We start from the raw sequence: 27,983 nt of genomic DNA, 5'->3' as shown, positions 1-27,983 counted from the left end.
CAGTTTTGATATTTGTGAGTGCTGGTATTATCTCTCTAACCTACTTGACAAGGTTGTTGTAAAAGATAAAATAGTGTAATGGAGAATTTTTTACAGTATGAAACATTATTCGCATGTACGGTGAATACTTTCATTATTCTCTCTAACCTCCAGACTTGCACATGCATCCTTGTGGATACTGCCTTCTTGCTCTCACTCATTTTGCCTTCAGAGAGTATACACTCCCATCATTTGGCCTGAGTACAAATGAGTTACTTTACCTGCATATAAAAACTTATCGACCTCTCAATTATAATTAGGAAAGCAGCCAATATAGTGTTTCCTTAGCAACACACCACTTCAGAAATTCAGATTTGTGTTATGGTTATTTGGGTAATGTCCCGTATCCCATGTTAATTTCTAGGTTTCTGAATAAGATACATTTCATATACTTTGTTTCATCCATACTAAATGACACAGCACACAGTAGATAAGTAGATATTAAATACCTACTTATCAAATGAATGAGTAGTTATTAAGAACAATAGGTTTTTCAGGGAAGACTTTACTAGCTTCTTTAAGATTAGGACTCTTAATCTGTCCTCAAAGCTCATAGCTCTGAGCCATATCTTAACTAGATGACAGGAGGATAAAATAAAATATTAGATCATTCCAGAGATGTGACTTCAGGTGAAAAGTACCTGGTTAAAAAAACCCCACAATTTTAGAGAGACCTTTCCTGTAGTTTAAATGTTCCTTAACTGATATCAGTAAGATAATCCTTTATCAGAAAAAAATATATATGAAAATATGAAAAAACAACTTAAATTAGGAAAACAAAGAAAATATATGAAAACTGGAAATATTTGTTTAGCAAAAATTTAGAGGATAGGGTGGGACTGAAGAATTTATAAAGTAGTATAAAAGTAATGAGTTGTATTTTTAGCTGTCTGGGAATGGAATCTTTTTTTTTTTTTTTTTTAATCAAGTCTGAGGTATGATTTACATACAGTAAATTACACCCATTTTATATGCAACCACTGCTACCGTCTGGTATGGAACATGTCCATCACCCCAGAAAGTTCCTTCCCATCTTCTGGCATTCAACCTATGTGCCAAGCAACCACTGATCTGCTGTTTCTGAAGATTAGTTTGGCTTGTTTTAAATTATATATATGTAAAATCATACAATAGATAATCTTTACGTGTCTGACTTCTCTTACTCTGCAAAATGTTTGAGGTCATTCATGTTGTAGCATCTGACAGTAGTTCATTTCTTTTTAGTGTTCTGTAATACTCTATCATGTGGCTAATACCATAACTTGTATGTTCAACCACTGATGGGCATTTGAGTTATTTCCAGTTTGGAGCTATTGTGAGTAAAATTGCTACGTGCACTTGTAAGTCTTTGTGTGGACATACATTTTCATTCTTCTGAGTAAATATCTAGGAATGAAATTGCTGGGTCATGTGGCAAGTATTTACTAATCCTTTTAATATATTAGATTTTCATGAGAATACTACATATGAACTTTGGAGATGACCGGTACTAATTTACACGTTTATCTTTTCCTGGTCTGAGTGTCCCTTAGGGGCAAACCAACGTCTGGCTCAAGGTAACACTCAATAAATGGCTGTTGCTTGTTATTTCACAGGTCATTCTCTACCCTCCTGTATCAAAACTATGAAACTTCTCCAGGTTGCATTTGAATTCTCTATTTCCTCCCCTCCTCATGCCCTCTGTGGCTCCCAGGTTCCCGATTCCACCTCCTTATCCTCCCTGTTTGTCACTGTTGTTGTCAGTCATGGCAGAGTGTGTGCTGGACCTGATTATAAGGTAGAGAGCCACTGTCACAGGCAATAATGCCACAACAAAAGAAACATGTAAGGAAATGGACGTGGCAGCAACAGGCCAAGAGCACTTGTAGGGAGAAACTAGATGGAGAACCCTAAGGTCTCAGAGGCTTTGGACCTATGCTTCAGTTTCTTCTCTGCCACATGAAGATGAAATATCTATTGCAAGGTTTAGAATCAACTGAAGATGTCTGTCAGTAACTGTTAGATAAATATGCTACGTGAAAGAGACTATTTCTTACATAGCAGATATAACTGGTACCTTTTGAGATCTTCTGAAGTTTTAAAAATATTTTAATCTGAAATCATTACCTTTTTCTTTTAAATACACTGAATTTTGTCTCAAAACTCTAAAGCTAGTCTGAGATGGACAATTCTATTTGTTCCCCAATATACATTTTCCCTATAATCTTCAAAACAGTATTCCATTTTTTCACAGAGATTTTCATATATCTCTTATTAGTAATGCTCCTAAATAATATGGAACATTAACTTCATTCCAACATTTTTGATCATAGTAAAATCACTTGTAATTCACATTTTATTTGAGGAAAAGATAGATTCAATCAGATTTGCGCACAGCAGATACATTTTAATGAGTCTTATCATATGGTCTCTATCATCAGATCTGATTACTGTTAAGTGGAATGATTATGCCACTATATCTTGTGATGAGAACTTTTAAGCTCTACTCTCAGCTACTTTCAAATATGCAATACAGTGTTATTAACTATAGTCATGATATGATATGCCAGCATATGCCAGCATGGCAAGTCTTCAAATAACGTTGATTAGTTACGTTCATGAGAAAAAAAAAATCCCGGCCGGGGCCTCCGTCCGTGTGGAGTCTGCACATTCTCCCCATGTGTGTGGGTTTTCTCTGGGTACCCCAGTTGCCTCCCATGTCCCAAAGATGTGTACATGAGGTGAATTGGTGTGTCTAAATTCTGAGCGGGTGTGGGTGTGAGTGCTCCCTGCGATGGAATGGCATCCTGTTCAGGGTTGGTTTCCACCTTGATGCCTGAGCTGCCAGGAGAAAAAACGTAACCTGGAATAATTACGTTGGAAAATAATCTTGTTTTTATTCATTAATAGAGTGTTTGAGGATTTTATTTGTAAGTCTGGTGATGTTTTTGTGACCAAAAATATATCGTAGGAACTTAACTCTTGTTTATATCAATTAGCCTATGCTAAAACTAGTTCAGTTATACTTTGTTTCAAGTCACAGTTTCAAATCAGAATATTTCTTCAAAAGTTCCTAAGAAACATAATTTGAAAGTCAAGTGAAGAAGTACGATTAAACAACAGTAAGGCATTAGAAATCCCCGCTTCTTACCTGATGAAGTTTAATGGACATACGGACTCCAGGTACGACTACTTTTCTCAGCAATTCCATGTCAGCAAAGATCCATTCATCGCGAATTGAGGAAATACGGAAATCTCCCTTAAACAGGGCATGCAGTCCATAGAGGAATGACTCTAAATTACTGTTAAGATTGGAGACAAAAATTTACATACTTTGACAAAAGTTTTCCATTACATTGATTCTTACATCTGTTTATACATCACTATCATCTGGGAGGTTTTAAAAACAGAGACCAAGAACTAAGGTCAGCAGCCCCGAATCAGAATTACAAGGATAAGTCCTTTTGACCTGAGAACCCTCTTTATAAACCACTATGATAGTGAGTCCATGAAAATAAACAACAGGCAGAGTCTGTAATTTAAAAGAAATTAAGGAAGGCCTAAGGGAAAACATGCAGTAATCACAAAAGAAATTTAAAATATATGGTATTTCTTAATTCTAATTCATTTGGATGCATATGTCAAGAAATCCAGTTTGTATTTAGAGTTCCAAAATCTAATATACAACTATATTAAAAGTATAAATGCTCTGGACAAAAACTGCAAGTAAATAATGGAAACATAAAAAAGAGGGATGAGTTGTTAGGAAAATAGGTGTATATAAGGAGGAGACCAAACATTATAATTATTTTTCAAAATGTCTCAAATCTATTAAGTTCTCGTTATCAATAGTTGCCCACACATGTCAATCTTAAAAGCCGTTTCTGTTAACCACTTAGTAGAACTCAACTATGTTGAGTAAAAAGATTTATACAACATCTGAAGAGACTTTTGCAATAAATTAGCATAGAATACCTCCATGAAAAACTATTTCAAATTTTTCAGATTTAGGTTATACGGCTTCCCACACTCTTCCTAAACACAGAAATGTCTTCCTTACCTGGACATATGGTGGGATGCAGTCCCCAAAGCTCTCCGCCCCAGAACACATAATCCATAACAAAGAGTCACCAGGGAGGAATCTTTGTCTACATCCAGTGGCTTTAAAAAAAACCAAAGAACAGGGTCAAAAAGTTCAAATTTCCAGCTATAAAATAAGTCCTGGGGATGTAATGTCAGCATGGTGACTATAGTTAATAACACTGTATTGCATATTTGAAAGTTGCTGAGAGTAGAGCTTAAAAGTTCTCATCACAAGAAAAAAAAATGTGTAACTATGTGGTGACGAAGTTAACTAGCTTTATTGTGATGACCATTTTACAATATATACAAATATTGAATCATTATGTTGTATACCTGAATATAATGTTATATGTCAATTATACCTCAAAAAACAACAAAAAAACACATTAATAATCAGAAAAGTACATAAGTATTTAACAAATCAGAATATATTTAATAAATCAGAGAGGATAAGGAACTCAACTAGCACATAATTTCTATCTCTTCAAATAAAAGTTCTAATAAAAATAAACTTAAAACAAAACAGTATAAAATGAAGTATCAGTGTATATGAGGAGGTTCTTTGGAATCTTTAAATAAAATCTAATACTTTATAACATTAGGACATACTAATAAAGAACTGGATGAAGAATATTAAGATCTTAGCTAAACATCTCAGAATACTTGCCAATATACATCATTACTAATCTTGCCCTCTTCTGAGAACATAACAGTCTATCTAGTAATTAGTTATTTCTGGACTTACTCTGGAAAACAGGCTATTAAATAACAGCTGCATTAACCTTAATCTGCATTAATGACCATAATCGCAATAAAAAAATTAAATTAATATCTGTAGAATACTGCTTCCCCTCAAGTTTTTAATTTTTTAACTGTATACCTTATTGATTGTTATACACAAATATTTCATATATAATAGCTATTTCATAATAGCAATTACACATATGTGTATATATACATACATATATAAACAAAACGCTATATACGTTATACATTATACAATACTGAAAAAAAATCTTGGTAGCATCTCAATTACGGAGAAACGACCTAGGACAATGGTTCTCAAAGTATAGTCCTAGGATGCAACATCAGCATCACCTGGGAACTTATTAGAAATGCAAATTCTTGAGCCACTTCAGACCTATGAGAACAAATTCTGAAGGTACGGCCCAGCAATCACACTCTGGATGATTCTAATGTATGCAAATATGGAAAAATCATAGATATAGGCTAGTGAGTTTATTCTAAATTTGCCAGTGGTATATATTTTTGGCTTTATAAACCATTAACTTATAAACAAGGCAAGCTAAGATAATGACTTAATATTAATTGGTTAATTTAATTACCATTATTGTGTAATTTAGTTAATAATAGTAACTATGAGATACTCTAGTTGCTTGTCAATTAGAGTGGTTTAAAAGATATATTATCTCTTACAGCACATATACTAGTTTCATCCAGCAGGCTCTTTGAAGGAATTTTGAGCCTAGTTACAAATCAGGTAGAAATAAAGAATTTGAGAGCACTTGTTTTAAGAAATAGCAAAGAAATCTATAAAAGAGAGGGGGCATGTACAGACTTAAAGTTATATAAACAAAATAATATTAAAGGTGATTATAATAGGTGATAAAATTGTGAATGATTTTCTTTCTTTTTCTTCTGTCTCCCTCCCTCCTCAACCTGGCTAACTTTCTATGCTGACAATGTATTTTTTTTGTGATGAGAAAAAATTTTTTTTTTCAATTTAGCTTTTCTAGCTTTTACGTCTGGCCAAGATAGAGTAATGAAGACCAGATTTACCCTTGTACCTGAAACAACCAAAGACTTGGACAGAATATATGAAACAATGGTTTCAAGATACTGGACACTAATTCCTGAAACATAAAAAACAAAAGAGGTAGTAGCCCTGCGAGAGTTTCTAGGCCGCAACACAACGAAGGAGAACATAGGTGGAGCCTAGAGGTCTCCATGTTGAGGAGCTAGCTGGGAGTCTGGGGAGGTCAAGTTGGCCAGAGTTTGAAGGGTAATGTGCCAAGGAAGAGAGAGCAAGCTCTGGAGGTGTGCAGAGGATCCTTCTTGAGTCATCAGCAGACTACTGATCAGCACATACAGCAAGGACCCAAAGCTGAGAAAAAAAACCACCAGAAAGGAACAGAAAGGAACAGTGGAACTCTTGTGATTGGCTAGATTACTCAGAATAGTACTGTCCCAGTAATGAGGAAAAAAGCTCCAGACTAAAGGCCACTGTAGTCCCTCCTAAGAAAGCTTAAAAGCCAGCCCTAAAAGGATCGAACTGTCCCCAAAGAATTTGTGTCACAGCGTAAAGTTCAGGAATATTTATAGGAATACAAAAATATCCAGAATCCATCAAGGTAAAATTCATAAAGTCTAGCATCCAATCAAAAACTGTCAGACATGCAAAGTAGCAGGAAAAAATGACCCATAACTGAAGAATAATCAATTAATCACTCAATCAAAACTGACTCAGAATTGACACAAATGTTAGAATTAGTCAACAAGATTAAAAAAGTTATTATAACTGTATTCTATAAGTTCAAAAAGATAGAGAAATGACAACATACTAAGTAGAAACATGGAAGATTTCTCTAAAAGATATAAATTAAACCTTAAGAAATAGAAAAATGCAATATCTGAGATTTAAAAAAATACACTGGATAGGATTAATGGCATATAAAAAAATGAAGAAGAAAAAATAAAGGATGAAAGAAAATGTAGCAACAGAAACTATGCAAAATTAAATACAGAGTCAAGAGACTGAAAAAACTCTCAGTGAGCTATAGGACAACATAAGGCAGCCTACTATAAATGTTCCCAAAAGAGGAAAGAGAGGACAGAAAAAAATGTTTGAAAAAATAATGGCTGAAATTTCCAAATCTGATAAAAACTATATACCTAAGACTAAGGCAGGTGCTACAACTAAAGACAGTCAGTATGTACATCTCAGACCATGATAAAGGCGCTAGTTGACAAGGTGGCTCACTCTGCTCCATGGAACAGAATAATCCTCTACACAGGATGCTGGTGGTTCAACTACACGAGACTTTTGCTTGGAAAGCAGCAGTGGTGGTAGGCATCAGCTTTTGGAACCACAGGCCTTGGTAAAGTCTATAACTCGCCTTACTTTTAGGATAAGACAAGTTATCCTGACATGTAGATTAGGAGACAGCTGAATTACGATCACTCAAGGTGATAACAGATTTTGGGTCCTCAGCCTAGACCTACAGAATTAAAATCTCTCAGGCCCAAGAATCTGCATTTTTACACATTCCTAGCTCATTTTTATCCATGTTAACATATGAAAGTCAATAATCTAGATGAACATTACCCAATATGGGAGCCACTTGCCCACTAGTCCTAAAATTAAATCAATGAAAATTAACTAAAATTTAAAATTCAGTTCCTTAATCATACTGGCCCCGTTTCAAGTGTTCCTGTTTAACAACAGCCACATGTTATGGGTTACTAACTACCATACTGGAACAGCACAGAACATTTCCATCATCACAGAAAATTCTTTTAGATAGCACTGGCCTAGACTTCGAAATGGAGACAAAGATATTAAATTATCCTGAAGTCTGGTGGGGGGAAGTGAGGGGAGAACGCTCCAAAATGCATTCTTTAAGAAGGTGCTACATATAATCTGTAACCTGAATTTGTGTGTGCGTGTGTGTGTGTATGTGCGTGCGCATGGGGTGGAGGGCATGCTGATTGAAGAGAGATTTTTGACACTGCAAATGAAAAAATGAGGGAGGCCACTTTCTTGGTTTCAGTTGGTTTGGCCTAATCATAATAAAACTGAGAGATTCTCTTACCCAGATGATCAGAAAGAGGAAGGTCTAGAAAAACTGACTTCATAATAACAGACATATTCTTTCCATCTTTGGAAAAACAAATTCAAAGAGTTATATTACAAAGAGTTATAAATGAAATAAACAAATTCTACCTTTGCTCTTCGGGAAGAGCAATATTCTATCCAATTGAGGTAAATCACACAGAAACTCTCCCTGGATATGCCTGCTAGTCGATGGTCATAGTCTTCATCAATGTTTGGATTAAATGTTGGATCCACATCAACGTAATTTCGATCTGCACACAGGCGTAGTCCTTCCTGCATTGTCTCATTAGCTAGCCACTCCTCTAGCTTAGAAGAGGTCGTAACATAATAAATGATACCCTAATAAGAAAAAGATTAAAAAAAAAAATTCAGGCTAAATCACAATGTGAATTAACTCCAATTCCCCAGTAAATAAATTCCAGTTGTTTATACTGATAGTACGACTCAAAAACATATTATTCTAGCTCAATATTGTAAATATACATTTTAAGAATGCTATAATAATATACCTCAGGCCTACCTGGATGAAAAAAACATTTAATACTTCTAAACTCAGAACCATAAATTCAGCAAGGCAACTTCAAAAACAATTCTGGTCTATTGATTTTAGAGCTTTTGAATTTAGGATCTTTTAAGAGAGCCTTTATTGTGCTAAGTTTATTTTGAGAAATTTCTCATAGAAAGCTATTAAATCATCCTGTGATCCTAGGTCAAGTTACAGAAATATAATAATAAAGCAACAGAAATATACATATTTAGAGACGGAAAATGCCACACACAAACAAGTGCACACACGTGTAAAATATGTTGTGAAATCAGTCTCTAGCTTTCTGAGGCTAGGTTTAACCAAACATTAAATAGAAGACTCAAGGTTCACCCCAATCAGCATAAACAAGGTAGTACAAAGAGGAAATAACATAAGATATGAAAAATTACAAGATGGTCATTAAAATTTAACACACATTTTCCTCTTGAAAATACTAGCTTTGCCTGTAAGCCCCCAAATCATAACCATGCTGTATTTCTGTAAAATCTTTTGCAAAAATAGAATACCTGAGCAGTAAAGAACTAATCTCACTAAAGATAAGTCTCTGCTCTTGGGCCCTCGAATCTCTTGGGGTGTCCTGCCTGATAACAGAGTTTTTGTTCACCTGGAGGCTTAGAGCCATGACCTCTAAAGAGCCGGAGACTAAAGCGGACTATGTGGGTGGTGAATCACATCTAACTGACTTCACTCCAAAACAAACTCTCCACACCAAGGTTCAGGGGAGCTCCCCTGGTTGGCAACATTCCATGAATATTGTCATACACTGTTGCTGGGAGAAACAGGCATTGTCTACACAACTCCACTGGGAGAGGACAACTGGAAGCTCATTTCTTGTGTCTCTGGACCCTGTCGAATATGCCTGTTCCCTTAGCTGATTTTAATTTGTTTCCTTTCACCATATTAAATCCTAACTGTAAATGTAATGGCTTTGCTGAGTTCTGTGACTTCTTCTAGCAAATTACTGAACCTGAGGGTGACCTTGAGACCCTGAAATTGTAGTTGACTGTCACAAGTGAGAGTGGTTTTGGGACCTCCCGAATCTTGCAATACTTTTATTTAGTTTGTCTAAAGCAGTGAAAAGCAGTGGTAAACAGAGAGAGCTCAGTCAGACAAGCCTCAGTTTTAAAAATCCTTAACTCAACTTGCTAGTTAAAAGGCTTTAGGCAAGTACACTTCTGATTCTTAACTTGTTTATCTGTAACATTCCTTTAGAAAATTAGGTAAGATGCACGTTTGTGTATGTATGCATACATGTGTAAATTCCTTAGCACTGTGCCTACAACATATGAGTTACAAATAGCAGCTATTAATATTAATGAACAAATGGAATAAGTTTCACTAAAGAATGAAACAGCAAGACCTTTGTAGATAAAACTATATTGGAAACTAGAGAATTTAAATCACTACACACAAGCAAAGCACATGTTAAAAAAAAAGTCTCTTCTCTAAGGAAAGCCCCTGATTATTAGATCTAAATAGACATACACCCTTACCTTAACATAGTAAGTGGTGAGTACTTTCCGAAGATCAAAGACTTGAAGCATAGAAGCAGCACTATTGTCAGTGATGCTATAGCCCTCCAGAATATACTTGGTGACTATGACTTCCCAAGCTAGCCAGCGCTGGCCAAACGCAGCATTAAATGAAAGCACATGGGGAATGTGGCCAGGTTCACAACAGCAAAACCCTTCATCCTCCTCAACACCTTCAGTGATGGCCTCCACTTCTCGCTGTTGACAGTAAGTTCCTTAAAGAGAGAGAGAGAGAGAGAGACGCCACTTACAAAGGGGGGAGAAACAAATTGGAAAAATAAATGCTTTAGAGTCACAAGAAATGTAGAAAAAAGATACACATTATAGCATATGGAAGTATGTGACTGATTTGCCTTAGAATGCTCACTAACAAACTGCAGCAAGCTCCAGAAACCAAACATATTGTGCGTTCATCCCCTGCAGAAATGCAGTGTGCATTACTGCATTCAAGGTTCTAAGAATCTCTTTAATTTTGATTTATCAATTTCCAAACTTTTCAAATTTGGCTTTGCAACTGCATTCATATCAAATGAAGACCAAATGAGTAAAGGTACATTTCATGTAGGTTTGAGTTAATTCTGAAAAAGAGTGGAATGAAAAATGAATCGTCCCAGGGCACCCAATAGACATGCAAAACTCAAAAAGAATCTGAGCTCTGCTTACCAGTATCATGTCAGTGCTGCCAGCAGATATATTACATACATCCTGCTTATATGGCTATATAACCTGGAATAGTCCATTATAATTTAATATTAAATACATAATTACATTTTTTTCTGTTGCCAATTCCAACAATAATTGAATAAGATTATATAATTGGCATTTGAGGTTTATGTGATGATAACATTTCAAATAGATATGAACTCTGATTACTCTGCACTAGCAAACAATTCTTTGAAGTTATATTCTTTTATGCAAGATACTTATCAAACAGGCATTCTTTGCATAGTGTTACTGAAGTAAAAATACAATATCAGATTAAATATAGAATTAGACCCATGGCAATCTAGAGCTAGCAAAATATCATCAATCACATTAATGTTAATTTTTATTTTGTTCTGTAATCTTGCTTCCATTTAATTTGTAAATTCTCTATATTATGTAAGGACTATAAAGTGATTACACTTAATTTCATAAAGGCACATATTAAAGTTAATTATAATAAAAATAATTTAAGTGGGACTATACATTTTTTTTTCCTTTAAAGAGAATATATACACCATGTTTAATCCATGTTTAAAACATCCATGTTTAAAACATACTGCTTAAATCCATGTTTAAAACATCCATGTTTAAAACATACTGCTTTGAGAGAAAAAGATGCCACAAAACCTAGCCCCACTTTGTGATGGTGGTGGCATAATGAAAGATAAGGCTGAGGAGGCAAGCTTGGCCAGGCTAATGATCTGGACTGGTTAGTACTCCAGAACCCTCAACAATTCTATTATTTCATTTTCTAGTTTAATTACATTGTGAACATTTCTAAAACAATGTTACAGTGGTGACAAGAAAAATCCTGTCTTGAACCTAACATTAACAGGAATGCCTGCTGTGGTTGACAGTTACATGTGATACTAACTATATATATACACAGACAATTTTTCCCCCAGAATAAAGATGTATGTAATCTTATAAAGTACTTTTCAAAGCAGTAATGGAAATGAAATTTAATCAAATGTCTTCTGGAATCTTTTGAGAGAATCATACTTTATTGTCTTTCTCCTGTGACCTATTAAAAGAAGATGAAGTCTCTTACTTTGATTCTTCTCAGTACTTAATTTCAAAAATGGAAAAATGGTTAAATTAGTGAGGGGTACTTTAAAAAAGCAGTGCTGGTTTTTGCTTACTTTGGGTTCTAAGGATTTCTGCATCTATTGTCATAAGTGAATTAAACTAGTTACTTTTTGGTCAGTTTAGTCATATTTCGACATCGGTATTACACTGGTTTTGTAAAATGCCTTGAGAAATTTTCCTTCTTTATCCATGTGCTAGAACAGAGTAGAGAGGGCAGAAGAATTATTCAAGTTCTAGAAGAAACTTTATGAGCCTGGGTTTCTTAAACTGTAGCATGACATTGGATCTATTCCTCAGGTTTTATAGTTTATTACTTCATTTTATTCATTTTGTCTTCTTTCTGAGAAGTCAGTCAAAGGTTTTTAAGTGAAAGAAATAACATAATGAGAGCTATATTTTGTGTAGATCATTTTGTTAGGAGTATACAGACAAGAGATGTGGCAAGAGGGAACTGGGAGGTTTTGACACTTAGGACAAAATGAGGTCCCTGTTCAGAGTAGTAGAATACAGTGAGTAGGGCATCTGCATTAATGCAGGATACTTTTACTCCACCAAACAAATACCATAAATATTTTCTACCACAACATACCCTAGTAATACATTTTGCTTCAAAATTGAAGTCAACAATAAGCACAGGAATTGATATTAATAACTGAAAAAAGAATTTGAGACTTGGAAAGGGATTAAAGAATAAATCTATGAGGATCTATTGACAATTAGTTACATCTTTTGGGCACTTCATAGTGAATACGACTGGTAAAAATAAATAAGCAAAACTAACAATTATGAAAACTAGACATGTTAAAATTAATTTGAGTGAAAACTGAAAGAAATCCCAGTAGCATAAAATTTTGACCTATAAAGTTGACTTGGAAAACTGTAGTTGGTAGAAGTAACGTTTACAATTAGAAAAAGTTAACACGGTAGAAGCCGTAATCATAAAATTTTGATAGACAAAAAACTAATTGATAACTCAAATCTTTGACATAAACTTACATGGAAAAGAATCTTGAGATTATCAGTAAAGTAAAAATGAAAATGAAATAAATATGAAGGAGTTTAACCAAGACCTACAGGAAACTGATCAAAAAAATTGTTTAAATGTCACTTGAAATTCAGCATCCACTACAAGAGACAATAAAATCAAAGGAATTAAACTGGTTTAATGGAATATACCCCAGAAAATACATCAAAATGCTGAGCAGATCCAAATGTCTGCCTGGCAAAATACTGACACTCTTGATTAATATTTTTAGGAATAGGAGGTAGACAGGACAGAGGCTAACACTGTGACAGAAAGAAAATCACCAATGATCAAGAAAACATTTGAGCAAGAGTATAATCATACCTCATGAGAGTTCTGGAATAAAGAGAAAAAGAGAAAAAGCTATGTACTTACATTATTTAATCACTCTACAAAATTAACTAATTATGTATTATATGCTAACTGCTGTGGTAGGTACTGGATAAACAATGATGAACGAAGCAGATATGATTCCTGCCCTGGAGGAGCTTATAATATACAGCAAAGATATACAAAATAGCCCTTGGGCCAAACCCAAGCCAAAGGTGGTTTTTACATTTTTTAAAGGGTTGTTTAAAAGAAAAGTCAAAGAAGAATATGCAACAGTGAATGTGCATAGGCCCCAAAGTCTACACCATTTACTATCTGGCTCTTTACAAAAAAGTTTTCCAACTCGCAGGCTATAAAATAAACTTTAAACAAATAAACACAAATAAATATAATATTACAACTATGCTAAGCACTAAGGTGGTAAAAACAGAATATATGAGAGAGAATCGTGTTGGACAGGTGGTTAGAGAAGGCTTCTCTGAGAGACTGACATTTAGACTAATACTTAAAGATAATTAAGGAATTAGCTAGATGGAAGATCAGTGGAAGGAAGGAAGATGGTTGGTACTTCCTAGGCAAGGAGAAGGGCAATAAGGAGTCCTTAATAAAGAATTTAGCACAGCTAAGGCTCTATAAGGAAGGCTACGTGGCAAGAGTGAGTGAGGAGAATGGTATAAACCGAGGCTGGAGAAACTGGCAGAGGCCAGAGCATGTGGTGTTGCAGGGCATGTCAAGGAGTTTGAATTTTATTTTAAATGCAAGAGGAAGCTACTGAAAAATCTGAGCATGGAAGGGACATTGATCAAATCTGCCTTAAAAAAATCACTATAACTGAGTGAAGAATTACAGGTACCCCTTGTTATCCAAATCCAGCACAAGTTCAGATAGTAAGAGGTATTGTGTTCTCAAACTGGTTTGATTTGAATTTTATTTGGCAAATGAGAGTCTGGATGGCAAAGGAATTAGCCAAAATTCTATTTCACTTTTTATTTTATTTTTATTTTTCAATTACGACTGACATTCAATATTTAAAATTTTATTTGAATCTACTTGGTACCAGAGAAAGTTGAGAGAGTGAAAATTTGGATCAATTTTTGATTTGGAGAATATCAACATGGTGGAATGAACAGATAATAAGAAGGACCCCTTCCAATTCAAACAACAGATAAAATAGCCTCTCCGTACACATCTGTATAAATAAAGTTAAATTAAAATTAAAAAAGCAAAGGTGAAATCTTCAGGTGCCAACAATTTAAAAAGAAGTTCAAGTCATAGCAGTGGTTAAGTGTAGTGGTGAGAGGATGCTGACTTTTGGATGAGTCTAGTTGGATTAATTTTGAACAGTAATGGGCAAGACTTTAAAAAAGATAGAATTAAGGTCCTGTGCTCCTGATGGAGAAACAGAAAGAAACCATAAGACAAGAAGAGGCCATTCTGGGAAAGTTGCGGGGGCAGGGAGAAAATGGATTACAAATGAATAACAAACAAACATTTACTGCCTTATCTGAGTGTCCCATAAGTAAAATTCATTTCCAGTGAACAGAATAACTTTAGAGAAGCACTTGGACCATTAACAAAAGATATTACATAATATTTGTTATGTGATTCAACATCAGGGTGAAAATAAAGCTAGAGGTTATAGGTCTGACTGTATCGTCTTTCTAGTCAAATGCTTTCTAATTTCCTATTTCAGGTTAAAAACACACAAGGCACTTTTTAGAATAGATCAAAACAGTTTGGATGCTCTAAAAACTCTCAAGTCCAAACGTTCCCTAGCATGGAAAGATATGCATTAACAGGACTTTCTTCAATTCCTATAAAACAAGTATCTATTCATGCTCATAAGATATTCAACTTATAGCAGTCGATAACATTAAACTGATATGTTTTTGAATGCATGATTTTCTGTGTAGAAATAGCTTCATTTGTCTTATACAAAACTGTTGAGGTCTGGTGGGGAAAAAGGAAGTAACTGCTTAATGGATGGGGGTCTTATTTTGGGGTGATAAAAATGCTTTGGAACTAGACAGTGGTGGCTGAGTAATATTGTGAATGTACTAAATACCACTATTTGCTCACTCTAAAATAGTTAATTTGATGTTATGTCAATTTCGCCTCAATTAAAAAAAAACTGTTGAGGAAAAAGGCATGTTATCTATAAGAAAGTAACTTGGTTAGCTACTCTTTGTCTCACACACAAACACGACATTCTATTCTGCCAGCTATCTAAAAGATATACGCATTGGTCACAAAAAGAGACTCTCAAGAGAAAAAGCACCGATCAACAAAAATTCAGTGACATCAGGTAAACGAGCCAATTATATACTAATGATACTATTTTTACACATATAGTATTGTATAGTATATCATAAAAATGATTCTTTGAATGCAAAATTTTAGGGAAAAAATCTAGTACTCTTCAACAACTTTTCTCATTCAACAATTCCAAAGACTAAGGATCAAATTTTATGATAACGTTTGATTTGAGATGTCACAGGAGTACGTTCTAGAAACAAAAGGTGAATGTCTTACCTCGGAATTCAAGTCCCCGCAGCTGAAAAGTGACCAGCCCATTGCCGATCTCTATAAGGTGTACTAATGCGTTGAGATAGTCAGAGGCAAGAATGAAACAGTCCCCTGTACTGTAGTTTCCCCACCGTCCTAGGAGCAAATCACCACAGAGACTGTGTTGTAGTGATCTGGTTAAATGTTCATAAAAGATGGAATTCAGATTGTTGTCATCTGATCCTACAAGAAGAAATTTTTTTAAATGTTAAATTGTATCCTGTTCTCTTTATATTGACAAACAAGATTGTTAAAAATATTATAACTAATTTCCACTTAGGTTAGTATCTACAATTTTTGAGATGGAAAATAATATTTAGACCCTTACGATTTCTACGTAAAAATGAAACACAAGGTAATGGAAAAGGTTTAAGAATTTAGTTAGAAGTCACAGGACCTCTCTGAATCTCTGGTTCTTAATCATAAAATGTGGCAATTGGATTAGATGAAATCTAAGGTCTTTTTCACATTTTATATAGTCCATGATCTTTTCTATCACTACTCAATGAACTATGCCTTATAATTAAAACCATGCAGGAAAACGAAAAAAGATAAAAGAAATTCAGAACTAGAACAAAAAGACATACTGATAAAGTGTGTAAAGTAATACAAAATTTGAACAAACAAGGCAATCCAAAACAAAGAGAAGTTGGTCATTCAAAAAAAAAACAAACATTAAGAGGGTTAAAACTAACTTACTAAACTGTATATAAAGAAACAGCAGCAAAGAATCTACAAAATTATTACAGTCACCCTTTAAGAAAAAATTAGGATAAAACATTACCCGATAAATGAAACAACCATCTTCAGAAGTAACTCATGCAGAGCAATAACCTGTCAATGAGTACTCTAAGTATTGTACTAGAGAATGGCAAAATATACAAAGCTTAATAATTATTTTAAACTCAGCCTAACTAAATAATAGAATAATGAAAGGAGAACTGTAGACTCTAACTTCAAGAAAATGGTCCTGTCTAATGTTATGTCTGCCCATTACAAAGTGTGCATATTAATTTGGGACATGACCTTTTTGATACGCAGGATGGTATCATCAGCATCATAACCTTTATGAGGACACACTAGAGCTGAGATGGTTGTTTCATTTACCAGAACATGATAATGCAGTAATTAATATTAAGTAACTAGTCCTTTTTAATCCAATTTTATAATTATGAATCAATCTGATTATTGTAATTTAGTTTCTCAAGTAGAGCATTTGAAGGAATCTGTGAGTCAAATGAATAAAAATATTCTAGTTTATGTGAGAGTAACATTTCTTTTAGTAAATAAATATACTGGAATTCTGGTTGATACATTAATCTCTTATGACTGGGGCGGTGATATTCACCCTCTCTGTGTCAGATTACTAATAGATGGGCCGACAAAAGGATGTTTCCCAAACAACAGAACTAAGAACCAGACTTAAATAATGGTAACATCACCAAAATGCTACCCACTGAAGCCCTATGTTGAGTGGCTATTTGGCCCCCCTACATGACATCTCTATATATCATAAACTAAATGAAATTAATATTTACCTAAATATTCAGGGAACAGGGGAGGCAACATATTAATTAAACACATATTTGTTGGATTGCATACTCTTCAATATACATAACAGTTTTATGTTAACGGTGTTCTACTTTTTAACCTATGTAAGTACAATTTCTGAATGGCATTTTTTATTCCTATCAGCATTCTTAAAACACATTTTATAAAAGATGGGTATATAAATTGTAGAAACTAATTTACATATATTTTGCTAAAGTAAAACAAAATAAAGCAAAGGATATTTGGTTTTAAAAAAAATACCATTTGGAACCCACAGAAGATTCTAAACAAGCTGGCAGTAAAGTACTGTATACATATGTAACAAATTCCTAAGATTTGCTTCTTTACTCACAAATAGAGCTATTACCTGGATTTCTATCAAGCTGGGAAGCCAATCTGGTATTAGAATGGTCCACTCGTTTTGTGCTAAAGGTGGCAAAATAAAACATTTTAGTAACCTTTTTCATATTTAAAAAATGCTTAATATCTAAAAGGGAGAAAACTATAAATACAAATGAAATACATATGATCACTTTATGAATATCTCTGAGAAGAATCTATGAATAGCGTATAGATAAAACTCTGCAGTGGCACTTTAGGGGTAAGGCTTTTTACTCTCCCACACCCATCATTCATAAGCACAGAAGTTATTTCCTAACTAGTGTTTCACTGAACAGTGTGTAGAGACATTAATAAGTTTAATGTAAAAAAATGGATCAGGATGAAAAAAATTCATACTGTATACAGTTCTTAAAAATACGCAGTACACGAAACATTCTTTCCAAGCATAGCTATTAATTTCCAGTGGCACAGTACTCTTTGCAACGGCGATTTTCCCAAAACGTGGTCCACAGAGCCTGAAGTATGGGACTCAAGACTCTCTCAGGGAGTTTTCCAGGTCAAAACTATTTTCATAACACTGAGCTGTTTGTTATTTGCTTTTTTCTACTGTGTTGACAATTGCACTAATGGTGCAAAAGCAATGGTGGGTATTGACTGATGGTGCTTTAATATGAATGAAGGCAGGGACAGCAAACTGCCACACATCCAAGAGGCGAAAACAATAAATAAAAATAAATAAATAAAAATTCAAGTTTCACTTTAAAATGTCCTTAATGAAGCAATAAAAATACTAATTTTATTAAACTACAAACCCTCAGTATAGGCCTTTTTAATCTTCTGTGTGGCAAAATACACATAAAGCAATTCTACTCTATTCTTAAGCAGGATCATCGTCTCAAGGAAAAGCTTTATGCAACTGTTTGATTTACAAGCTACACTAGCTACTTTTTTTTTTCCCACAGAATACCAGTTTTACTTGAATGGCTGATAGATAAGCTATGATTATTCAAACTTGAGTATTTGACAAACATTTCTCAAAAATGAAGAAAGTAAGTTTGTCAATTTTTGCTTGAAAACACAAATTTTACTATTGGCAACAGATACCATTATTAGTTGTTTTCCTATTAGAAAACAACTAATAATGGTATCTGTTGCCAATAGTAAAATTTGTGTTTTCAAGCAAAAATTAGAAGTTTGGAAAATTTATATCTATCATCATGAGCTTGACAGCTTCCCAATACTCAGTTTTCTTTTGAACTTGGTGGTGATATGAATGAATACACTTTAAAAAATATTTTATAATGAAATGTGCCAAAATTTGGAAGATCTACATTACTCAGTGAACCAATATTTTCTAAATGACTGATTATGCATGGGTAAAAGATCCATCCAAAGCATAAGACATATCAGTAGATTTTGATGTAACACAGTTCCAGATACTAATGGACATGGTTTTAGATTCTTTAGGAAATAACCATTTGTTGACTTTTAGTGAACAATCAAAGAAGAATATACACGATTGTCTAAAAGGCTATTAAAATACTTTCTTTTATAAACTATGTCTGTTTAAAGACAGAGTTTCTTCATATACTTCAACCAAAACAACATATTGCAACAACTGATCAAATGAATGCAGAAGTGGACATGAGAATCTAGCTGTCTTTTATGAAGCTAGATATTAAAGAGATTTATAAAATAATGACACTATTCTGATTTTTTTTGATAGGATGGAAAATATAGTTATTTTCATTACAAAAATGTTATTTTTGTTAACACGTAATGGGTTTATTACTTTAAAATTGATTAATAAACACTTAAAATTTTTGAGTTTTGATTTCTAATACAGTAAATATTGGTAGATAAAACCTATATTAACAAAAACTCTTTGGAGACTTCAATAACTGTTAAGATTGTATAAAGTTCTGAAACCAAAAAGTTTAAAAACGGCTGCCCAGAAGTTGGCCCAGAAGAATAGGAGATAACACTAAAATTCACCAAAAAAGGAAATACCATGTGTAGTTTGACAAAAGACCAGAGTAAAAGTTTCAAATCCACAAGCCAGTTTGCCGTTTAAAAGGTGAGACTACCATTTTCACCTATTATGTATCAATGTGTCAAAGTATAAAGAAAAAAACAGTCATGGAAATAGCCAATAGGATTATAAATTAGTACAAGCTCTTTTTGAATCAATATGTTAATACATGTAAAAACCTTTTAAAATGTTTAAGCTCTATAACTCAGTAAGTCCCCTTTTAGATATTCTTTCTTCAAGTAAAAGAAATTTGGAAAGATTATATACAAGCATAGTTAGTATTAGGCATCAGATTAAACAGCCTAAGGAACCAAGCCTAAATGAAGAAAACACTTTATGTACAAAGATGGTTACTGAAAACTTATCCTCATGAAAAACCAGAAATAACCTATAAAAAATTTAGCTCTAGAAACAGCTGTTTCTAAGACAACTGCGAGATAACTATGACTGTTATAATGATGTAACATTGTATAGCATAAACTTTCAGAGTATTATTGAAAACAATTCTAAGAAATGGCACTAAAAGAAAAAAGAGAAAAATGAGAATATCCAACTAGAATTATGTTTTAAAAAATCTTATAAATACAATAAAAGGTAGAGAAATAAAGAGTATTACACTGATTCTTCTTATTTTATATAATTTTGAAACTGAGTATTTATAAAATTTTAGCAAAATTTTTTAACACAAAAAACTGTTAACTCTGGATTACTTATAATAATGCTGTTGATAGTTTTTCCTAATTAAAGAAAGATAAGAATTGGCTTTCAAATATTTTATTTTACTCACTTATAGTCTCTCTCCCAGAATTTCACAGGTCGAACATATGAAGTGATGAATATTGCACTTCCCAGAAAGGGGTTTAGTGGCGTAGAAAAGAAGGCTGATACAACAGCCTGAACAAACAACATGGCTGAATCTATGGAAAAACTGGTTAAGGACCTTAACATTCAACTGAGCACACACATGCACACTAACGGGCACGCTCACACACACACACACACACACACACACACACACACACAAATACATCTCACAAACACATTGCAATTACAGAAACTAGAAAAATAAGGTTCATCAGAGAAATACAGAAAAAGGGTGCCACTGGACAGTATAATGGGGTAGAAGTGAAAAGACATAGCTAGAAAGTACAGCCTGGCATGAGGCTTTGAAGGGAGCTAAATAAATATTTGCTAACATGTATCTGATAAAAGTCCATATATCACTTTTGGGAAGAGATGCTTGGATTTAATTTTCCAGAAGATAAAACTACAATTTACAGATACAAAAAGTCTGCATTTCAACATGTACATGGTCATTAACTTTTACTTAGAAAGTATTTTTAAGAAATAATGACGATAGATTTTGGACATAAAGTTTAATAACAATTTAAAATTTTACTTAATTATAAAAATTAGTTTTACTTAATTATAAAACTTATACTTTTCTCATGTTCAGATGATTTGTAGGCCACAGATGTTAATACAAGTTAAACAATCAAAATGAGTAGAGGTGTGGGCTCAAAGGACTGAGAACATTTGAAAATTTATCACATAATAACCTATATTCTATGCCTGTGAAAGGTTATGCCTATAAACCAACATTCTTATCAAGGATATGACTGCCCTTTCTTATAAAACTTTTATTAGAAGGATACGGGGCACTGCAAAGGGCTGAGCAAAAGCATGGAAAGCAGAACCCCATGTAATTTGCCATGGGGCAATGTAGGTATACACAAACTGCAATTTATAAAGGAGTTCCCAAAGCTGTAGGAGGAAAAAAAAAAATCAGTAAAAATCTTATCAGATATTTGAAAAGAAAATGAAAGACCTTTAAAATGTATTTTCTATCTAATGGGGAAATGGCACTGAAATTATTTGCCATTTGCATGAAAGGAAAAGACATATCAACTGCCAAAACACAATATATTTTTAAGGAAAGACAGCTAGCTGATTTATAGATTGGTTTCTTCTGTTTAAAAAATTCTATTGGTTATGTTACCACTACAAGCAAAACAAAGAAAGGTAGGAAATCTAGATGTCTGTAAAGCTTAATATACATTATTTTGATTCTAAGATATTTCCCTCAAATTTCTGTGCTTTGGAAACTGAGTTAAATGCAATGTCAAGAGGAATTTGAAAGCAGCCAGGGAGGGCTAACGTTGCAATATAGTTGTCACTCCCTGGTTGCCTAAAAATTTAGTAGTGTATATTAGGCATCTGTTCATAATCTCAATTGTTATTGTCAATGGAAACAAAATACACTTTTAAATCTTATTTAAATTAGGATCTGTTCTGTTGAATATGTCTTCAACACTGAAACAGAATTGTTGAATTTGCCCAACTGCCTCTGCATACCAGGCAGTGCAAGGTCCAATTCTCAAAACAGATCACGGAATCTTCAAAGCAAGACATTCTGACTAATTAGGTGCCATGATTCATGTACTAAACACCTCATATTTAAATCACTTGGCTGATTTACAATTAACCTGCTTAACTTCTTATTTAAAACAGAAGTCACAACTTCAATCAATTAGAAAATGCAGATGAACTCCTGCATTCTTTGTTATGACTCAGAATTATGCTGGCAATCCTCATAATCATGTGATCAGGATGACAGGAAGTAAAAGGAGGATGTATATTATCAAGATGCCATTATGACTGCTTAAAAGCAGTGATCCAAAAAACTTCAGTCTAAATGTGGAACAGATTGTACTCAAATTTTGACTGTAATATTGAAGAACAAATAATATATAATTACATAGGTAAGTAGTTAGTGGGTAAACATTTTTATATACACTGAGTAATTTTTTCTTAAAAGGTTATTAAATCAATGGTGTATCTTACAATGGTATCTTAAAAAATCTAAAGAGATCCCTTGACTATTACTTCCTGATTATTACTGTTAAGTTCTATCAAGTAACCATATAAAATGCAAACTCCTTAAGGCAGAGCTTTCTCTGATTTGTTCAGCGATGTAGCCTAAGCATCTCACACAGTTCTGGAATGTTTGCTCTCAAAAACAGTTTGCTGAACAAATGAAAGCATTAAATAAAAAATCCAAATTAATTTGAGGAAAGTGTAGTGACTCGAGGATTTAGTTTATATTTTATTGCAACTTTCACTTTTTTCCAACCAGTATAATAAGATGTAATTTCCAATCTAGATATTTAAGTTTGTAAGACACCACATGCTTCTCTAGAAACAATTTTCTGATAAACTTTCCAGTTTTCTCCTTTGGTTAACCATGCTCATTAGAAAAAGAAATAAATGATAAAAATGCATACAAATTAGAGGTTAGACAAATATAATATTCTAATACTTCAGAGGTTATTTTTCACAATATTTAGCACAATATTTTGAAATTGACCATCACTAAAATCTTGCTCAGATTAATGGTTTTCCATTGGTTTCCATCCTAGGTCAGATCTCTATAACATCTAAATTACTGTCACAATCTCTTAAACTGTTCTTCATACCTTTAGGTTCTCTCTTCCCCAATTCATCCCAAATGTGGCTGACCAGGCTAACTTTCCTAAAATTGGGCTTTCATTGTATTTTGTAGCTGCTCATATGCTTCAGCTCTGTTACCTATCAAATGGGATAATATATGTCAAAGTCCTTTGTATGTGGCCAGTGTTAACATGAAATCTAAACTCTATTTTAATTTACAAATAATCTGCACAACCTATTTCATTTAGAAAGGTAGTGTGGTTCAGCAAAAAAGATTCTTGGGATGGAAGGCAGATGACCCAGATTTCACCATCAAACTAACTTCTAACTGCTCCCACATGTCTTTGCTATCCTTCGTCTCTTATCATCTTCGATCAGCTACCAGGTTATTTCCTCCCTTGGTCTATCCGCCAGCACATAGCCCAGTTCTAGTACCATGTCTATTTCTAAAATTATTCAAAACCGCAACCCCTTTCTAAAGATCCTATATATTTAAAAATATGTACATTTAGTGTTTCTCAAATTTTTCCATATAACTTAATCTTATTATCTTCTTAGCTATAGCAAGAAATATGTCTTTTATGGATCACAGTCACTAGCATTGTTCAGGGGTTCTAATATGCTCCTAAATAACTAGTTGAGTGAAAAAAAATTACTTAAAAGAAAATAAAGCAAATGAAATGCAAAGATAATCCTCACTAAATAGTATATTACTTAAGGAGATACTTTTTATAGAGAGGGACATTACTTTCAGTGATAAATTACCTTGTTGAAGAGTATGGACATGAAGAAGAGATCCAATAGCATGGTCTCTGAAAAAGCTTCATAGTCAATTTTGAAAAAGAGCACAGTAAAGATGACTGTGACATACTGATATGTAGGGCTACTAAAAGAGGATCGTAGCAACTTCAGTCCAGCAATGGTGATCATTAAAGCACCTAATCTATAATAAAAAGAAAGTACAACTCATCAACCAATGACTGAAAACTTTAGAAACTATACTAACTTTAGAAAAATCACCATTTCATTTACTAAGTTTATAATATGTATATATATTAAATTTAAATTTTTAAAAATGATTTATATAGCTAAGTAAATCACATCGTATTATAAACTATAATATTCCCTTTTAATAATATGCATTATGATTCTTATCTTTTATATAAATGAGCATATTTACAAAATAAGTTAACAGTATTGTAATTTTGACATTTGATTCTCCAGTTTCTCAGTATTTCTATTGCTTTAACATTAATATCATTTAGCACATAAAAAACATGTCCCCAGTCTAGTGGGTAAGCCTATATGATGATTATATCTGGTTTGGTTTATACAGTACATAAGAATAACCATTTCCCAAATTTACCATCTAAGATTAACCCTATTTAATAAGTGTCCTGTCATAAAATATGAATTGACAATGAGATGTCTGGAGTAGTGAAATGCAGGAGTAGAAAAAGATGTTAAGAAAAGGGGAGTCAAAATTTCACCTGAATTTCTTTATCTCACAGTGCCTTGGAGGTAAGAGACACTCAAAGCTTGTTACTTGATGAATAACTTAAGGCACTGCTTATGACTGCTCCCAACAGTCAAACTTAGATTACAGGAGAATTATACTTACTCTGTATCCAGTTTTTTTGGACTAGCAATTGTCTCTGCACTGCTACTAAGTTCATTGAGAACAATCAATGGATAGATGATATTCTTCTCCACAAAAAGAAGCCACACATGAAGTTTCTCAAACCACATCATAGTGGCAGCATCTAACAAGGAAATATAAGTCAAGAATACCATGTCATTTAATGTATAAAATAGTTTGGCAATGCAATGAAAAAGGAAAACCTTACAACTCAAATTCAGCTCTACAATAAATACATAATGTAAGAAATCCATTACTTCGATCAATTGTTAACTTTTGTGATTTCTGAGACATATCCAACTTTGCAACTTAGATTGACTTAAATGTAGATGAATTTCATTTTAAACTTTAATTCTTAAAACCTCAGTTTTTAAGCATAACTTTTTCTCACATGCCTGTATCTCTTATAGAAAAGGTTACTGAAGATTATTAGACTGTCGCTTGCCCAAAAAAAGAAATAAGGTTTTAAAAATTAAAGTCTTAAGGAGAATTGGTTTGCCTACATATGGCAAGGAAAATTGAGGAAAAGGTTAGGGACTGGAAAGAGGTCACAAACATAGACAAAAGGATTCAGCAATGAGGTCTGTGAAGAACAATTTAAGTTTTATTCTGTGGAAAACTGGTATTGTAGTACTGATACTTATACTTCAGCTAAAATTAAAACATCTTGCAAAAGCTTTGACTCACTGCAGCTTCAAACCTAAGTATAAGAAATACAAGCCAAAGTGTTAATTGATGATACTTATTTATCAGCTTTTGACAGAGTAAAAGAAAAAATCCATGGTATTAAAAAGAAGGTGATAATAAAATACTTACTTCGAACTTCGTATTGATTATACTCCACTGTCTTCAGCAGAGGGTGAGAGAAACAGTGCCACGGGAGCTGTTTTCTAACTTGAGGCAGCACGTAATGGGTTACAAAACCCACGAAGCCGACCAATGTATACAATACATACTTGAGAGCAGGCTAAAAGAAAAATAGAGAAAATTACGTGATTTTGAGACCCATAGGAAAACATCTAATTTGTCAGTTCAATTTTCCATTTGATTATGAAGAAGAGCAAAGTCAATTTTAGAATCAAAGAATTAGAACATCTGTCTACAGTTAACATTTCTACATTATGTAGTTTTTCTGATTAAGTCAGCCATGAAAGTTAGTGATTGTTCATGCATTACAGATATTTAAAAATGTGTTTACTACTTTCTTTGGTGTCTCACACTATCATATAATGAGAGGCAGGCCTGAGATATATTGCATGCTACTGTAAAAATGTTCTATGTGACTTGCAGAGCAATGTATTAAATTATTTTAACTTGTAGAGATAAAGGACATGAGCTAAATAAAACTTGAGTCTGAGTGAAGAGCATATTAAGACAAGAAAAAGAAAGTTTTTTTTTCCACAAAAGAAAGTATTGAGTACTTTCTGTGTGCTCACTAAATGCGTTAAAAAAGTGATCTTTTTTCATGCCTTCACATAGTATATATCATTAGAAGAGAGTTTTATGTATGATTAAATTCACAAAAGAGGAAAAATCAAGTACCATCACTTCAAATATTCAAATTAAAAGTCATATATTCAGAAACTCTGGACACAGAGAGGCTCCCATCTGAGCCCTGAAGCCCCCCACTGGGCCTGACTTGGCTTGTGAGTGTTCAGGAATTAATAGTTCAAATTGGAAGAGAAGAAAAACAGGGAAAAATGTTAAATAAAATTAAATAATAGAATCTTTACTTCTGGCCAAATGTAATAATAGGGATTCACTCTTCTATAAGAAACAACCAAAACAGAATAAAATATGTGAACCATAAGGAAATGAATAGTGAACCCTGAGAGAGAAAAAACAGATGAGGTCAGTGTTAGGACTGCCCCAGTTTACTGCCTTGAGAGAGTTTCCAGGCTGCAGTGCAGGGAGGGAACCCACACGAGCCTGGACCCCCTGAGTTGGGAGCCTAGAGAGACAAAGGCAGCCAGAGTTCACCAGAGTAGACAGCACAGCAAAGAGAAAACTGCACAGAAAGCAAATCTGAAGATCTGCAGAGGGTTCCCCTTAGGTATTCAGGAGAATTCGCACAGTGTGTAAGGAAACTACACGAGACCAGGAAAAGAACTACAAGAAAGGATTAGAGAAGACAGTATCCGGCCCTCACAGAGGGTTAGGAATAGTGCCTGTTCCCACAGCCAGACTGGAAAAACTCAAGATTCACAGTGCACTGGCTAGAGTACTCAAAAGGTGTTGCCTCGGTAGGGGGAATATTGCCCCTACACTAAAAACAGCCCTGGCTTCACCTAACAAATAAATCTTAAAAGGAAGACTGAAAAGATCAAACTATTAACAAGTAACTTAACAGTGCTGAAAACTAAATTCAAGAATATTTCTAGAAATATAAAAATATCTAATACCCAACAAGGTAAAATTTATAATGCTTGGAATCCAATCAAAAATTACCAACATGCAAAGAATCAGAAAACTATCACCCATGAAGGGAAAAAAAAAAAAACCAACTAATCAAAACCAGCCCACAAGTGACAGAAGTAAGAATTAGGAGATAAGGACATTAAGAAAGTTAGAACTGAATTCTATACATTCAAAAAGTTAAGAGGCATGGGAGATAAAAAAAAAAAGACTTAAACTTAAGATGAAAATTATAAATTCTGAGATGAAAAATACAATGGATGGGATTAATAGCAGATTATACATTATAGAAGGTTAGTGAACTTGAGGACACAGCAATGGAAAGCATTCAAAGTTAAATACACATACAAAAAGAATTAAAATAAAAAGAGCATCAGTGAACTATGGGACAGCTTCAAGAAGCCTAAGATATATGTAACTGGATGGAGTCCATGTATGTGGGGTGGGGGTAACAGAGCAGAAGAACAGAAAAAACATGTGAAGTAATAAAGGACAAAATTTTTCGAATTTGATGAAAATCAGACCAGAGAGTCAATGTAACTGAAGTACAAAAACATGAAGAAAACGATGCAAAGGCACATCATAATCAAACTGACATCATGTGGAAACAGGGATCTGCACAACAGAACGAAGAGCACTGAGAATAGTGATTACATGGCCTGCAGATAAGCAGGGCTGTACTGAGGAACAAAACCTGAGGGGCCTCACTAACACCTGGACCTGATTTAGATAATGAGGTTCTAGGCTTCCAGCTGTACTGGAATGAGACTTTGAGGAGTTCATGTATTTCAACATTATGGACAAA

The 27,983-nt window shown here is 33.7% G+C and overlaps 1 protein-coding gene across 6 annotated transcripts in view; it reads right to left on the bottom strand.

The window, feature by feature from the left end:
- PCNX1 (pecanex homolog 1) overlaps positions 1–27,983 on the bottom strand; it is a 139,390-nt gene that overhangs the window by 11,334 nt on the left and 100,073 nt on the right. For all 6 annotated transcript variants that reach the window (XM_011384828.2, XM_023525807.1, XM_011384829.2 and 3 more), the window contains 11 exons: positions 25,580–25,730; positions 24,746–24,887; positions 23,890–24,067; positions 21,330–21,438; positions 20,462–20,591; positions 17,668–17,726; positions 15,717–15,932; positions 9,998–10,251; positions 8,066–8,296; positions 4,079–4,179; positions 3,170–3,320 (listed from right to left, as the gene is read on the bottom strand). In XM_011384828.2, coding sequence (XP_011383130.2) covers positions 3,170–3,320; positions 4,079–4,179; positions 8,066–8,296; positions 9,998–10,251; positions 15,717–15,932; positions 17,668–17,726; positions 20,462–20,591; positions 21,330–21,438; positions 23,890–24,067; positions 24,746–24,887; positions 25,580–25,730 — 1,722 coding nt within the window. The remainder of the gene's footprint in view (positions 1–3,169; positions 3,321–4,078; positions 4,180–8,065; positions 8,297–9,997; positions 10,252–15,716; positions 15,933–17,667; positions 17,727–20,461; positions 20,592–21,329; positions 21,439–23,889; positions 24,068–24,745; positions 24,888–25,579; positions 25,731–27,983) is intronic.

This window comes from Pteropus vampyrus, unplaced genomic scaffold (genome assembly GCF_000151845.1).
Source record: "Pteropus vampyrus isolate Shadow unplaced genomic scaffold, Pvam_2.0 Scaffold631, whole genome shotgun sequence".
Lineage (NCBI taxonomy): Eukaryota > Metazoa > Chordata > Mammalia > Chiroptera > Pteropodidae > Pteropus > Pteropus vampyrus.
The sequence above is the reverse complement of the archived record's forward strand: the minus strand, read 5'-3'. Positions and strand labels throughout refer to the sequence as shown.